At 49.9% G+C, this 16,392-nt stretch overlaps 3 protein-coding genes across 3 annotated transcripts in view; 1 reads left to right on the plus strand and 2 right to left on the minus strand.

The window, feature by feature from the left end:
• Nucleotides 1–1,296: 1,296 nt before the first annotated feature.
• Nucleotides 1,297–2,510, minus strand: socs3b (suppressor of cytokine signaling 3b; the record flags this gene model as incomplete). Its single annotated transcript, XM_084459669.1, has 2 exons — nucleotides 1,297–1,845; nucleotides 2,382–2,510. The coding sequence occupies 2 exons, from the start codon at nucleotides 2,508–2,510 to the stop codon at nucleotides 1,297–1,299; spliced, it is 678 nt and encodes a 225-aa protein (XP_084315795.1).
• A 2,686-nt stretch (nucleotides 2,511–5,196) lies between these two features.
• Nucleotides 5,197–16,253, plus strand: pgs1 (phosphatidylglycerophosphate synthase 1). The gene is made up of 11 exons (XM_084459665.1): nucleotides 5,197–5,349; nucleotides 9,171–9,381; nucleotides 9,888–9,965; nucleotides 10,175–10,268; nucleotides 10,383–10,572; nucleotides 10,763–10,941; nucleotides 12,572–12,777; nucleotides 12,877–13,168; nucleotides 13,639–13,787; nucleotides 14,017–14,153; nucleotides 16,143–16,253. Exons 1-10 carry the CDS (start codon nucleotides 5,234–5,236, stop codon nucleotides 14,134–14,136), a joined length of 1,635 nt encoding a protein of 544 aa, XP_084315791.1. The 5' UTR covers nucleotides 5,197–5,233; the 3' UTR covers nucleotides 14,137–14,153; nucleotides 16,143–16,253.
• LOC311326910 (dynein axonemal heavy chain 17-like) overlaps nucleotides 14,133–16,392 on the minus strand; it is a gene marked incomplete at its 5' end in the record, with an annotated part of 33,528 nt that continues 31,268 nt past the window's right edge. Inside the window, one exon of the mRNA XM_084459889.1 lies at nucleotides 14,133–16,375. Within this exon, the coding sequence (XP_084316015.1) occupies nucleotides 16,128–16,375 (248 nt within the window). The 3' untranslated portion in view covers nucleotides 14,133–16,127. The remainder of the gene's footprint in view (nucleotides 16,376–16,392) is intronic.

Consider the following 16,392-nt stretch of genomic DNA (forward strand, 5'->3'; position numbering starts at 1 on the left):
TTGTTTTCCGCTAAACTGGATGAAAAGAAGATCTACTATTTGGTTTGTGCCTCACTGACGAGGCTGACCGTCACTGTCTCAACACAGATACAGGGAGATGAAATTAGAGAGAGAGAGAGAGAGAGAGAGAGAGAGAGGGAGAGAGAGAGGGGGAGGGAGGGAGGGAGAGAGAGAGAGAGAGAGGGAGGGGGGGGGGGGGTTAAGGAGACATTTAAAATACGCTTTTCAATGTTTCCTGGACTGCAGCAACATCATCTCACCCACTAACAAGTGTGTGTGTGTGTGTGTGTGTGTGTGTGTGTGTGTGTGTGTGTGTGCGCGTGTGTGAGAGAGAGAGAGAGAGAGACTATGTCTGACTGTGCAGGCTAGTGGCTGTCATTAGGCTTGATCGCCCCACACCCTTGTATGAGGCAATGCTCGTTGGCACACAGCAATGGAAATGTATACGTTACCATGCACACACACACACACACACACACACACACACACACACACACACTACACGCACACACACACACACACACACACACACACACACTACACGCACACAGACACACATCCTACACACACACTTGCTCTGGGGATCTTGCTGACTGCTATTCTCATCCTCTCACTCCATTCTCTCTCTATCTCTCTCTCTCTCTCTCTCTCTCTCTCTCTCTCTCTCTCGCTCAATCTGTGTCCCTCCCTCTCTTTCTTCACGTCCAGTCAGGCGGTTCTGAGGCAGTTAAATGTCAGACAGGAGAGAACGTTACAGCAGAACAAACCGCCGGGACACGTTCTATCCATGTTCCTAAACCTACACAGAACATTGTGGCAGGCTTCTGCTGTCATCGTTAATGTCAACCCATCAGGTGAATATTCTACGAGACTCCGCTCTGCGTCTGCGGCAAACACCTTAAACTTTGACCCCTGCGTTTGTCTGGCGTCTCATTGGCGGTCGATTTTGAAGAGGGGGAGGGGGAGGTATCCGTTGGTCACCCAGACAAGGGTCTACTTCTTCGCAGACAAGTTAAGACATAAGCTCTGCTTAGAAGATGTCCTTCTTTGTCAAACAACAGATATAGGATCAGCTTAGCCTCCTCATTTTCAAAACTTTTTACAATCGCAGGACCGACTCAACAGCTGACCTGAGATCAGCATCCGAGAGTAACTTTGTTCTGACCGAATTAGCACACATTTACACAGAAAGCCGGACATGTGTCTCTGGAGCCGGACCCGTGTCTCTGGCCCCTGCGTCCCCCAGGGAGGGGGGGCCCCGTCAGCGGGACTCACACAGTCCAGCCCCGGGGGCGCTCAGATGGGGGCGTCGTACTCCTCCAGGAAGTCTCTGAGCGCGTGCGGCAGCTGCTGACCTCCGCGTCCCGGGTCGCCCAGCCGTGCGTTCAGGGTCTTCCTGCACAGGTGCTGCAGCGAGGACAGCGAGGAGGAGAGGGGCCGGCGCAGCTCCAGAGGAACCCTCTCCCCTCCGGTGTGGATCAGGTACGCGCTCCCCCCGGGCGCCGCCCCGCCTGAGGCTCCTCCTCCCTCCGCCTCCCCCCCTCCTCCCCCTCCTCTCCCCATGTAGTGGCCGATCAGCTTGAGCACGCAGTCGAAGCGCGGCGGCGTGTGGGCGCAGCCGGGGTCGGGCTGCAGATAGAACCCGCCCCCCTCGCTGTGGATGCGCAGGTTCTTGGTCCCGCGGGACGTCTGGACCGACAGGGTGAAGAAGTGGTGGTGGTCGGAGGAGTCGCGCACCAGGAAGGTGCCGGGGGGCTCGGAGCGGAGCAGGGAGCTGGCCTCGCGGCCCCCCACGGCCCCCCAGTAGAAGCCACTCTCCTGGAGCTTACGCAGGGCACACATCACCTGGGGGGGGGGGGGGGGGGGGGGGCAGTGCATGGATTTAGATCATTTATATATTCATATCTCTATGTCATATTAGAGACTACAGAGATGGCTAACACATAATGGCCGACCATGTAGGCAACTTCTCTGGAACTATTTGTGCACTCTCCTGTTAGTCATGTCTCTCTTGTGAAGTATTCAGCCCATGTTTACTGCTCTGTATATGTTCTTAGCCAATAGACAAACATTTCCCAGGAGCTTGCTTGATCGTCACGTTGAGAGAGGTCAGGGAAGAATTTCTACAGCTCACTTTTCTGGCCCCCTTTTCAGTTTTTTTTGCTTCCCTCTGGAATATGTAGGGGTGGGACCTATGCCCCCCCCCCCCATTGCTCTCTGTAAAGCGCATTGTGTTGCCCCTGTGAAATGCGCTATACAAATAAAGTTAGATTTGATTTGATTTATAATTCATTCAGAGTTATACAACTCCAGGTACGTGGAAGTGAGGTGTGCTGGTGTGCGGGGCGTTTGACATGGCGCCTGTATGGCGGCTGACTGACCTGCTGGTAGTGCGCGTGCGAGCTGAAGGGCTTGTAGCGGTGGGGGGTGAGGTTTGAACCCTGACCCCTGGCCTCTGGAGGGGTCACGCTGCTCATGACGGGGGGGTTGTGCCTGCTGTGGGTTACCATGGCGCCCTGACCCCCCGCCTCCGCTCGCTGGCCGAGAGGCAGGGGGTCCAGAGCAGGAGGGGGGGAGGGGGGAAGCCCAGGGACGAGGCCGGGGTTCGAGGGAGGGGGGCGGGGGGGAGGAGAGGAGAGGGAGGGGGGGGGCGAGGGAGGCGGGCTCACGAACAGGGCCCAGGGCTCCGGCAGAGAGGGGCCTGATGCATCCAGAGAGGACCTGGGAGGAACCACCTACACACAGCTGCAGAGGAGAGATGAAAGGGGATTACACATCAGTAAAGTACATCCCATGACGAGGTCTACGACAACCCTTAGTCCACACACACACACACACACACACACACACACACACACACACGCTGCATGCAAATATGCACACAAGGTATATGCACCATGCATTGTTGACCCACAAACAACATCCATTCACCAAACTCGTTCCAAAGGTGGTCATTTACAGAGGGAACTAGAGGGGTCTCAGCGCTGGTTCGTATGGGGCAGTTTTCCTGGCTTCGTTTAAATGCAATTACCACAACATATCATGACAAATGAACTTCAGTAAGAGGTAATCGAAAGTGTAGGTATTTATAGCTCAAACTAATTCTTCCTGGGGCTAAACATTCAGACCGGAACCTGATACCGATAGTTTTCAATTGTCTTCGATCGCGAAACGCCAGGGATTTCAGAAACGGGGCCACTGTGAATGAGTCCGGCTCTTTCTTTCAATAAATAACCTCATTCCCTGGTCACTCGCGACAGAGCGGCCCCATTCTCCGGTTTCACTGTGAATCCCCTGTTCCTCTGGCCGTCTGGCTGAGCTGCGAGGCTGTTTGAAACGGACTTAAGTGGGACGGAACCGGCTCTGCGGGACTCACCACAAGGACCCGGTCTCGTCGGTACTACGGACGGCTTCTGATGATGAACCAAAATGTACTTTTACCAGACGCATATATTCCAGCGTCTGGGGTCCCCAGGACTGCAGTGCGCCATTATTATCCTATAGAACCCACAATTTCGAGCCTGCAACTGAAGTCTAAACACTGTAGCAGCATCATTGGAGTAATATTGCCTGATTGCGCACAGTCGTGTCCATTATTTTGCACATACACGCACCTGTGAAACATGGAGCGCCTTTCTTATTACCTTGGAGATGCTCTCTGTTCTGGACCGCAGCCGTCCGTTCCGGGGGGAAAAACCCGAGGTCCCCGAGAGTCGCCGTATTAAATTAAGTATTAACTTAGTCATTAACTTCCAATACTGGCCCCTATTTGGGTATTTACGCACGGAGGAATGTAGGAATCTTGTCTATACAGAACTCCACTCTCTGTGAACGGAGGTAATTGTGTTTCTACGGGCACTGAGTAAAGGATATTCGTAATAAGGAGGCTCCACCTCCTTCTTCCAGTAAACACACGCGCACACACATACCGCGCGCGCGCACATACACGCACGCACACACACACACACACACGCACACACACGCACACACACACACACACACACAGTCTCTCTCTCCCTCGCTCTCTGTCAAACACACTGCCGCACGCACACACACACACACACACACACACACACACACACACACACACACACACACACAGTCTCTCTCTCTCTCTCTCTCTCTCTCTCTCTCTCTCTCTCTCTCTGTCAAACACACAACCACACGCACACACGCGCACACACGCTCTTGGCAGATTGCCAATAAATAATCAGCGTGACCTTCTTTATGGGACGCGATTCCTGGTACTCGCTCGTAGGTCCTCCCATAGAGGCCTATCCTTCTCTCTGACAAGGTGAAAAAGTTAACACGCCCCAGCAGAGCACAGGATAATGCTATTTTAACGACGGACTACCAGTCACTGCTGATTTCGCTGATAGATTCTGTGCAAAGATCGTCTATCATTTCATACAATAGCCTATTTAATTTATTGGCTAGTGAGATCGGCCTTTATTGAATAATAATAGACTAGGGATACTTTAACATGAGACTTCCTGTTCCCTGAACACCCTGGCCTACTTGGCCGATTCACCCAACAGGTGTGAAGGGTTTGGAGCGCCTCTTCGACTGCATCAGGTTTCATCCAGTTAGTCCACCTTGGACAATATTGATCTTTATAATTGGTCTATCTTGGAGCTCCAGCTCCGTTATGCAGACCTCAGCCACTAGGGGCCGCAATTAATCTGAAGTAGCTACTACCATTCTCTATAGGCCTAATTATTATTTTACCCACCTACATTTAGATTTTGATTATTTTAATAATAAAAGTTGTGTTTTACTAATATATTTCCAGTTGCATAAAGAGGACTCGTGAAGTTCGGGTAGGCTATTAAAAGTATAGCCTATCTTATTTGAGTAGCAGACCTATTCTGTGAGGGAACTGGATCTACCACAACTACAAAGGGCACAGTATTATTCCACAATGAGTTTCTGGAGGGGCTGTTGTAGGCTGGCTCTACAAAAAAGAATCAGGTAGGCCTATATAACTACTAATAATAATAATAACTCATCATTATTATAATAATAAAAAGCAGCAGCAATCATAAGAAAACCTTACACTATATAGGTCACTTATGTTCTAAATATTCGTAGTGATAATAAAGATAATAAACCACAGTCTATGCGCTGTCTTCACATCTCTAATCTGACTTCCCAGAAGCTCTCGCTGCTCATCTCAGAACGTGTTCGCAATCCTTGCTGATAAAGTTGGGTTCATTCAAAACCTGCTGTAATAATGGCTGCTCCCATGTCGTGGAGGAGGCTGGTGTACTCGGTGTACACACCGGCCCTTACCGGCGTATTCACACGAATATCAGACCGATTCTTCCGGACACGGGACAGGAGGAGAGGGTAAGACAAAGGGAAGGTCGGCAGAGAAAAGCAGCCTTTTCTGCAGCGTTACAGACATGCTTAGCCCTGTCAACCTTATACTGTATGCGGGCAGCCTATGTATGTTCTGCTTCATTTTTTTCCCCCAACCAACTTCTGCCATAACCACGCATGCAATGTCTCCTGCTTTCGCATGGAAAGATCGATCATCAGATTGTATTCTTTGCAACTTTTCATTAGACTGTTGCAGAAGTTTTGCTGCATGCTTCTCTTTCGACGGATGCATATTGTACATAAACCAGCAAGTCCCTCTACTCAAACGGGAGTACACACTGTTCTCACCCCGGTGAAGGATTCCTGTGGTTGACGTTGACATGTGTTTGCAGCGCAGTGGGAGACATTTTATTAGTACAATGCATGATTGTCTCGTCTGCGCTCACTGGTAGAATGAGGAAACGCGTTTTTTCGTTCCGGATCATTTGAATCTCTCCCAGTTCCTCTGGTACAGTAACGGGGGAGCAGGGTAGATATACACTGATGTAGGGTAGATATACACTGATGTAGGGGAGATAGACACTGAAGGCCAGTGAACAAGTCTCATGCATGTTTTCACCTCCAGTGAGATATGTTGGGGACACGATAGACCTGTCATCTCTCTGTGTCCGTGTGTGTGTCTGTGCGTGTGTCTGTGTGTCTGTGTCTGTCTGTCTGTCTGTCTGTCTGTGTGTGTGTGTGTGTGTGTGTGCGTGCGTGTGTGTGTGTGTCTGTGTGTGTCTGTGTGTGTGTGTGTGTGTGTGTGTATAGTCTAAGCTCATTACACAGACAAGATGGCTTGGGCACAAGGCCCCTGCAGTAGATAAATCAATGTTTGACCTAGAACATTATCCTAGTGTACAAAGTACATCTCAGTAAACAACATTAATTATTATTATTATTGTAATGATTTATTGTTGGTGATCAGCTCCAAGGTCTACATTAACTGTAATGTGACGCAAAGCACGCGCATTACTGACAAGAACATATCTTTGAGAGCATGTTTGAGAACTGTTAGGTTTCGCAATAGATTCTGATTTTATTTTAGCCAAGTAGGCATGTAGGCTTGCACCTGTGAGGAATTTGTCTTGGTCTGTTGGTTCATGACAATAATAATAGTGCGTGAATAAGACAGGGCAGTGCAAAATACAATAACGAAGAGATACAGTACAATATACAAAACAATGTATCAAAATGTACAAAATAGGAAATAAACAGTGAAAATATAAGACAGGACAGCGCGAAATACAATAATGAAGTGATATAATACAATACGGTACAATCAACAAAAATGTAGCCTACAGGCTAGACCGTGTCAGTGGGGGTCACATGTGTTGTTAATCAGGCCAGTTGCAGTCGAAAATAAACTGTTTTTGTGCCTCGAGCTTTGGGTCCTGATGGACCAGAGGGGAGCGGTTCAAAGAGTTTCTTTCTGAAGTCCACAACTATCTCCACCGTCTTAGAGCATTGAGCTCCAGGTTGTTTTGGCTGCACCAGGACAACAGATGGTCAGTCTCCCACCTGTAGGTGGACTCATCCCAGTCAGAGATGAGACCGATGAGGGTGGTGGGGAGCGTGACTGACTGGTGGCTGGAGGTGCAGCTGTTCGTATCCAGGGAGAAGAGTAGAGGGGAAAGGACACAGCCTTGGGGGGAACCGGAGCTGATGGTCTGGGATAGAGGTCGACCGATAGTGGATTTTTAAAGGCCGATATAATAATGATTGTTTGGAACAGGAAAACGATTAATCGACCGATAGCCAAAACAAAATAAAAACTCCACTGTCAAATTAATACCTGAATAAATAAATCTGGATTATCAAACTCAAAGTAGGCTAAAAAGCAGAGTAATGAAAATGTCACCTGTCACGTTTCTTGCCTCAGGTGTTTAAGCCTCTACTACCTGCACACACCTGTCCTCTGGCACCTGTTAGGCCTGCATGTCCAACAGTGCAGAACATATTTCCTTCACTATTCATGTCCTCTGTGAATGATTGTGTTTCGCTGAGGAGAATCTCTAAGAATGTCTTCCTCACTCCCAATAGTAGAAGGCTGTATCCAGGACATTTTGTTAAATATCTCACTTTTTGTTGATTTTTGTCTTCAATTAAGTTCAAATGAAGTAACCTACTACTTTTCGTCAATTGCTGGGTAGCTGTGGTCCAGATCCTTGACAATTAATTCAATATAGCTAATAGCTTTTTTTTAATAGTTAAAAAGTATATAAAATGTAACAGATCACCCTGTGTGATTTGGTGGATTAGGCCCACGTGGTTTGAATATGGTTGTGGTATATTTACAGTGGGCGGAGGCCACTAGCCTATCAGAGCCCAGTTCTGAGATGCTGAAGCAAGTTGAGGGCCCAGTTTACTGCATTGTCCACAGACCTGTTGGCTTTGTAGGTGAACCGCAGGGGGTCCAAGCTTGGGATATGGATACTTTGGTGAGGTGTGCCTTTGTTTTGACCTTGTGGATTGATCATCCTCGTTGATGTGCGCTGTTTTTCAGTGCTTACAGGGCGGAGTAGGCTATACAGCCTGGAAGATAACAGCCCTGATACAGGTCTAGGGAAACCAGAGAGGAAGGAAGGAAGGAAGGAAGGAAGGAAGGACACATACTGTAGGCATCCGTAGACTGTTTACTTCACACAGATCTTTGGTTTAGATGACTTTCCCTTGACTGAAAGCTGAGGAGCGATGCGTCAGAATTTGGCCGTAATGAGGGGCGGTGTGTGTGAGAATAGAAGTCACCCTCTCAATCACATGGTTCAAATCAACCACGAGGAACAGAAAATGAACACACACACCAACTAAATTATGATGCTTATTCATGCAGCATTCAGTTTAAATGCAGCACAAAAAATAAAACTTGACTCATCAGTCAAGCATTACGACAGACCGAGCACCCAGACTGCTAGAGCTATCTTCTAAGAACCTTAACACTATCTAACAACATACATTATCTTAACACCCCATATTGGTGTTGTTCAGACAACCTTTGCACAGTGGTAAATACATAGGATAAGCTTGAGTTGAAACACACTTGTACATAAAGATTTGAAATCGGGCAGCTGAGTATGAAACTGCTGACACCGCTGAAGATTAAGTTATTCCTGGCTGTTTGGATCTCAGTGTTCTAGTGGTTTCTGATTGGACAAAAGGCCCATTAGTCTACGAAAAAACTTTTGTTTGTCAACTGTCTTGTTGTTATTTGTGTCTCTATGTAAACTCATCATCATTGTAAATGAGGGAAACCTCAGTGCTTCACGAGTATAAATAAAGGTTTGAAATGAAAAAATTAAAACCAAGCAGTAGAACTGGCGTTGTTGTTTCCTTGAACGGTTGAGGCCTCCTCTCAGAAGGTTCTGTGGGTTGTAGTCAAACCCAAAGCCTAACCCCTAATGGAGCTAGTATTGTTCCTCTTTCTGTTTGAAGTCCTAGCATATGTGAGTTCTGGGTGAACTCTGGCATGAACCACCGTGGTATGAGCTTGGGTGTCTGGAGGAGGGTCACGACCTTGAGGTTGCGGCCCCTCCCTCCCTTTTATCTGTGAGGAAACGGCCTCAGTTCAGATATGTGCGTTTGTCTGGGAGGGAGGGCAGGGTGGGGTCAGGACGAGGCCCCAGGCGCAACACGGTCGGAATTCCCTCATGACGATTAGAGGTCATAAACACACACATGTACGTACACACGCTACACACTCTACACACGCTACACACGCTACACACTCTACACACTCTACACACGCTACACACGCTACACACTCTACACACGCTACACACTCGCAGTGAAGATTCCGCCTCCTCTTCCAGGTCGTCGCTGCTGCTGCTCGCCCCTCTCCTGGCGGAGGCGGAGCCCGCTCCCCGCTCCGTCACCGGGCCCAGAGGGTCGGCTGGGGCTCAGGGCGCCGACGGCCTCTACGCCCGCTTCCGCTGGATGGCGGAGCACGTCCCTGCCTTCAGGGTGCCCGGCGCCCACATTCACATCCTGAGCTCCCCGGACCAGTTCTACCAAGTCATGAAGGTAGGTAGGTGGCTGCTGGTGTTCGGTCCATGCAGAGGAAAGGGTGGTATATACACCGTGTGTGTGTGGGGGTTAGGGTGGGGGGGTTTCTCTGTTGGGTGTCTTTCACACGGTCACACTAGAAACTAGTTCCCACGAATTTCATGATTCTGACGTCAGTACTACCGACTCATCTAGTCTATGTTTTCCAGGGTATGAGCCAAGGAAGTAACATTATTTAAAGTTCTTTCCCATTAATGCACAAACACGCTGGTATGCACAGGTGAGTCACAGAGACTGCCTATGTATGTGGCTTGTCACTGAGATTTGTGTGCCTGTCACGAAATGAAAGGACAGAGTGGCCCTCGGCATACCGCTGACATTCAAGCCTTCGTTTCTGGGAAAATCCATGCTCGGAAACAGTCATGTGTTTACATTGTTTTGTGGGTTTTGTTTGTGTGCGGTTAAGCTCAGTTATCATCAGTTCATTGTTGTGCATGTTTGCGCACGTTGTTTTTTCTCCTCAGGCTCGTGTGAAGACGGCTAAGAGGCGAGTGGTGATGGCCTCGCTCTATCTGGGCACCGGACCCCTGGAGCAAGACCTGGTAGGACGGCACACCTGTCTATGTGTGTGTGTGTGTGTGTGTGTGTGAGTGTGTGTGTGCGTGTGCATGTTTGGAGGGCACATTTACACCTGAACACAAGAGATAGATCGGTTTTAATGTTAGGAAAAGTTATTGGTGACGATCATGATCACGATCACCAGCTTTTAGGGTGTCTGTGTGTGTGTGTGTGTGTGTGTGTGTGTGGTCAGGTGGACTGTATGGAGGAAGCTCTAGAACGTTCCCAGGAAGACGGCAGTGACCTCAAAGTCTCCCTCTTGCTCGACTACACTCGTGGTTCAAGAGGTTTGTGATGAGGATTCGTCGTGAAAAGATAATTGTGCTTACTATCTCGATGTGTGCAATCTGTACATATATGTGTGTGTGTGTGTGTGTGTGTGTGTGTGTGTGTGCGCGCAGGTCAGACTAACTCCAGGACCATGCTGCTGCCCTTACTGAGGCGTTTCAGCTCTCAGATGCGCGTGTCCCTGTATCACACCCCCGACCTGAGGGGTCTCCTGCGACTGCTGGTTCCCCAGCGCTTCAACGAGACCATCGGAGTCCAGCACATCAAGGCCTATCTGTTTGACGACAGCATCATTATTAGTGGGTATGGATACTCGGATCTGGCCAGACCAGGGCGTGAACGCCGGTCCCCGGTGGGCAGCGGCACGACACACGACGCAGTAGACCGCTTCACCATCACCAATCCCCCAGAATCCTCTCTATAACCTCTCCCTATATGTATGTCTCTCTCTCTCTCTCTCTCCTCTACTTCTCCCTCCCTCCACCCCTCCCAGGGCCAATCTGAGTGACTCCTACTTCACTAACAGACAGGACCGCTACGTGCTGCTGGACAACTGTGGAGAGGTGGCCGACTTCTTCGCAGAGTTGGTGGGAGCGGTCGGTGACGTCTCGTTACAGCTACAGCCGGACGATACCGTCAGCATGCTGGAGGGCGCGGTGCACCCCTATAAAGGTACACGCTCACGTGACACGCGCGGTGCACCCCTATAAAGGTACACGCTCACGTGACATGCGTGGTGCACCCCTATAAAGGTACACGCTCACGTGACGCGCGTGTAATTCACACTTGGTTCATTTGTTTTGTTTGGCCAGTGTTGCCACTGGTGTAATCGGTAAGTGGTGTAATTGAAGCTTATGTCTTGGTGTATGGATTGCACTTACTGGATGGAGCTTTCTCCAAAGCACTTTACAATGGCCTCTCATTCACCCATTCACACCCATTCACACACCAGTGGTGGCCAGCTGCCATGCAAGGCTTTAGCCGGCTCACTGGGAGCAATTTGGCGTTCAGTGTCTTGCTCAAGGACACTTTGAGGACAGGAGGAGCTGGGAATCGAACCACCGACCCTGCGGTCATTGCACGACCTGCTCGATCTCTTGAGCCACAGCTGCGCCCAATCTGCCCCCAATCAGAGAGGATGTTGCAAACTGAGTGTTGAAGGAGGAGTGAGAGGGAGAGAGGGAAATGATAGCGAAAGCACAGGAGAGGAAGAGAAGTGCGTGTGTGCGCAGGCGGCCAGGATATTAGGTTGAGAGCCGAATGACATCATGTCTGCAAAACCGGGCCACAGTTGTTCGGAATACCAGGAATGGAGCAGTGATGTATTGTTGCTGGTAAATAATATGGAGTGAGAAGAAATATGCACACACACACACACAGGGCCCTCTCTGTCAGACACACACACAAAGTACCAGTGCAAACCCTTTTGTGTGTGTGTGTGTGTGTGTGTGTGTGTGTGTGTGTGTGAACAATGAATGAAGTCCAGAATGCAGAGAGAAGAAGCGCACCTCAGTAAAAGAGAAACATATTGTTGAATGAAGCTGAGCACTCGTTCCTCTCTCTCTCTCTCTCTCTCTCTCTCTCTATCTCTCTCTCTCTCTCTATCTCTCTCTCGCTCTCTCTCTCTCTCTCTGAGTCATGCGTGTGTGAGTGACGGCAGGCGTGGTTCCCAGACTCCAGTGTTTCCCCTAGAATCTTGTTCAGGGGGGATGGTAGGCCCCCCGAAACTACTAGTGTTGTCAGAGACATGCACAGTAAGTAAGTAGGTAAAACTTTATTTGTATAGCACTCTTCACAGCATGGATGCACAGAGTGCTGCACAGGGATTAAAAAGGCAGATTAAAAACAATATCAGAAAGCAAAGTAAAAGTGCAATGACATACAAAGTGCAATAATCCAGAGTGCAGTGCAGTAAGAGATTAATAAACAGTAAGGCGCTCATCTGAGATGAAATGAAACAAGTGCACATAATTTAGAATTAACTATATTTATTTACAAAAAATAAAAACGTATTACTAGAAAAAATAACACTTCCTACAGAAAATGTGTGTGAATGCTGGACAGCTGAAAAGAAATTGTAAAAGCATTGCTGAAAATGCATAGCCTAAATGGGAAAAATGTGAACTACCCCATTTACTCCACAACACATAGCTAATGTAAGCCTACAATGTGCCCCACAGTTACTAATGCAGCCTAACTGCAGCCAGACTGTGTGTGTGTGTGTGTGTGTGTGTGTTGTCGGGGTCAGTGTGTGTTGTGTGATGACGAAGCCTGAAGCTCCTCTCTCCCGTGGTCTCCACAGGTAGCCGGGCAGCTTTCTCCGAGTCGGCTCGTCAGCGGATCATGGAGGTGGTGGACACGGCGCGCACGCGGCAGCTGCTGGAGCGAGCCGCCGAGCCCCCGGAGGGGGAGGAGACGGGGGGCGACGCGGAGGGGGAGGACACCTGGGTGTTCCCTCTGGTCCAGATGAAGCCTCTGGGCATACAGGTGGACGAGCACATCACCCAGGTGAACCCGAGACGCCGCCGCTCTCTCCCGCGACTCCCACGGCCTATTGTTCTGTACGTGGCGGCGTGTGACGACTCTCGCGGCGTTTGTTGTCCCTAGCGTTTGCTGACGGACGCCGAACCTGAGGCCACGGTGTTCCTGACGTCCGGCTATTTCAACCTGACGCGCGCCTACATGAGGCTGGTCCTGGCGGCGGGCGCCGACTACCGGATCCTCACCGCCTCCCCGGAGGTCAACGGCTTCTTCGGGGCGAAGGGCGTGGCCGGCGCCATCCCCGCGGCGTACATCCACATCGCCAGGCAGTTCTACAACAAAGTGTGCCAGCTGGGCCAGCAGGAGAGAGTCCATCTCCACGAGTACCACCGGGCACACTGGACCTTCCATGCAAAGGGTGGGTTCCACACATTGACATGCACGTAAGTGCGTGCATACGGTACACATACACACACACACACACACACACAGCTCTCTAGTTGGATCTAATAGGGATGTGAGAGCAGAGTGTGTGAATGTGAGAGAGAACAGCTTGGCATGTAGCGTGAGAGAGGATGGTATGTCATGTCATCCGGTCGTAGCCTCAAGCTAAGGATGCACACACACACACACACACACACACACGCACACTCATTCTTTGGTTTGGATAGGCTTCTGGGGTTTCTTGCGTTTGAAGAGTTTCCTTGTAGTTGTTGTGGGCTTGGCCTGCCGAAATCCCCACTGTAACATGAGATCTTCTATGACTATACTATGGGGATTAGTGCTGAGCTAACTTACATTTCCTGTGGCATTATGTAAACATGCCAACAAGGAACGGAACTTCTTATTAATAGGCGTTTCCCCTCCATTCCAACTGTGTATCTTTAGGTTTGTGGTATTACCTGCGAGGGCAGGACAGGCCGTGTCTGACTCTGATTGGCTCGCCAAATTTTGGATACCGCTCAGTTCACCGTGACCTGGAGGCCCAGATCGCCATAGTAACAGAGAACCAGGAACTACAGGCCCAGCTGCAGGAGGTAGGCTGGCCTAACTGACAATAGGGACAGCTCTTTCAGCTCTCTCTCCTGTTCATACACTTGAGTCTCAACTTTTTCCTACTTGCACCCTGTCTCTCTCTCCCTGTCTGTTTGTCTCTCCCTCTCTCTCTCACTTCCTCTCGTCTCTCTCTCTCTCCCCATCTGTCTGCCACCTGTCTGTCTCCCTCCCTCTCATCTCTCTCTATCTCTCTCCCTGTCTGTCTCTCAGGAGCAGGAGATGTTATACGAGAGGTCCACCGAGGTGTCTTCCTCCACGTTCCAGCAGCCAGACCGACACGTGAAGCTGTGGGTCAAACTGGTGACTCCACTGATTAAGAACTTCTTCTGAGGCGCCTGCCAACACGGGTACGCTCGCTAGCTAGACTACACAGTCACGATCGCTGGGCGATGATGCAGAAGCGCTCGAATGTTGACTCTGTCTGGAACTCCAGACTTTGGTCTCTGAGAAATGTCACTAGTCACTGGTGTGGATCCTGTTACAAACCACAACAGTCCTGTTCAACCCAGCAGTCTAACCCAAACCGCCCCAGCCTTGAACTGGCTGGCGTTCACCCTTCATAAAACATTCAGTCAACTGTCTGACAAAAGAACACTCTGGAAAATGACCCCTTGGCTAACTGCCGTAGTCATTGTCTTGACCCAGCCAGCTGTGTGTGTGTTTGTGTGTGTGTGTGTGTGTGTGTGTGTGCGAGCAAGAGAGGGAAAGAGCAGGAGGGAGAGAGAAATGTGACAACACATTCACCCCTATCTATGTAAGCTCCTCCTCATCGTGGTATTGTGGAGATGATTTGACAGTCTGGCCGGAGTTGGTTTAGGGTTTGGGTTAGAGTAGACAGGCCTTCATCCTGGCTCTGGAGCAGCAGCGAGAGCAGTGGGTTCAGGCAGGCAGGTTTTCAACCCCAACTTATAACACGTCGGCGTAGACGTCCTCCAGATCGTCTCCAGAATGCCTGAAGGATGGCGTCGAAGCAGAAGAGGAGTCGCAGAGTGGCAGCCACCTCGCAGATGTCAAGATGTGACTAGATAAGCGGAGCAGGAAGTGGCGAGGGTTTAATGGTGACGGTAAACGCTGAGGTGGGCGGTGTCGTCTGTTACCACACATCACCTGAGACAGGAAAAAGTGAGTAGGTGCCGTGTCTTTAGGGAATCACGCTTAAACCGTCTTTGAACAAATTTTTTTAACTTAAACCCCACAGGCTTACGAGTGACAACAGGTTAGGGACACACACACACACACACACACACTTGCACACTTTCTATCCGTTCAGCGGAAGATCATGAAATGTTCAATTGTTTTGTTTACCACTGCTGGGAAATGAGCGAAAGAGGTGTGGCCAGGAACCGGGTTCAAGGTCACCTAAAGTCACCCGAATCCCCTTGAGCTCAGAACAGTCTGTGGACTTCCCAGCAGCGAACCATGAACATGTCCCGTATATAAACACTCTGGTGAAGCACCAAGGAATGCGACCTGTCCTGACCTCTGTCTAAAATGTCAGGTCAGCAGCAAAGGTGAGCTGGCGCGTGTCCTACCGGGACATATTAGCTGGGCTCTTGTTCACTGCGCGTGTGTGTGTGTGTGTGTGTGTGTGTGGGTTAGAGTTAGCACACGTGCAGGTCCGTAAATAAGGGGTTATAGTTGTGAACTTTCAGTTCTTATCTCTTCATCGGACAAAGGAAAAAACAAACAACTACAACAATGGCAGTGTGGGCCAGTCGAGCACGCGGGATTAAAAATAGATGTGTGTGTCTTTAGCGCAGCCGGTCTATTGTTAGACAGGCGATGCTGTGACAGCAGTTTGGAGCCTCTCCAGACTAGTTTCACCCTCACACTGAAAGGCTTTCTACTGTCCGCCAAAGTGGAACCGAAGATCTCCAGTTTCAACATTCCTCCGAGTGTGAACATACAGCGTGACTTAACCCCCTCTCTTAGCCTGATGAAATGCTGCAGAAATGTGAGTGAATGGCAAGTGTGTGTGTGTGTGTGTGAGGGAGAGATCTGGCCTGACCAAGCCGCGCTGGTTCAGGCTGCCCCCTAGTGGCGCAATGGGAGATGACAAAGAACCTGGGTTCCAGTAACTGATCTGTCTCGAGTTCCTCATTGTGCCGCTGTAGCCATGAAACATGTAGAGGAGAGTGTGGGGTTCAATCTCCATCTGTCACGTCTCATCAGAAACAGCTTATCTATCGGCTTGCAGCCCTCGAATAGGGAGGACACAAAGTTGTTTTTTTATATAAAATTGAAGGTTTTATTATTTGCATAAGATGTTGAAGTGCATAAGATACTGAGTGTGTGTGTGTGTGTGTGTGTGTGTGTGTGTCTTAAACACTGAGCAGGAGGCAGACGGCGGCCAGCACCCACTTGGCAGGCTTCTCTTTGGTCTTGAGGTTGAAGGTCCAGATGTAGGTGGGCCCCCTCATGCGGGTCTTGTAGACCGGACACTCGTACACGTTCTTGGTCTCCTGCCGGTCCACCGGCACAGCCTTGATGAAGATCACCGGCATGTTCGGGGTCAGCTCCTTCAGACGGGCCTCTGCTATCACACCGGTTTGAGTGTCCCAGCGGGCCCCTACACACACACACACA

This window comes from Borostomias antarcticus (genome assembly GCF_949987555.1).
Source record: "Borostomias antarcticus genome assembly, chromosome: 29".
Taxonomy (NCBI): domain Eukaryota; kingdom Metazoa; phylum Chordata; class Actinopteri; order Stomiiformes; family Stomiidae; genus Borostomias; species Borostomias antarcticus.

Excerpts from the sequence above, each read along its gene's own strand:
- pgs1 (XM_084459665.1), top strand. The coding sequence starts at position 5,234 with ATGGCTGCTCCCATGTCGTGGAGGAGGCTGGTGTACTCGGTGTACACA. Across the intron at positions 9,966-10,174 it reads GACCCCTGGAGCAAGACCTG|GTGGACTGTATGGAGGAAGC; the intron begins GTAGGACGGCAC and ends GTGTGTGGTCAG. Across the intron at positions 12,778-12,876 it reads TGGACGAGCACATCACCCAG|CGTTTGCTGACGGACGCCGA; the intron begins GTGAACCCGAGA and ends TGTTGTCCCTAG.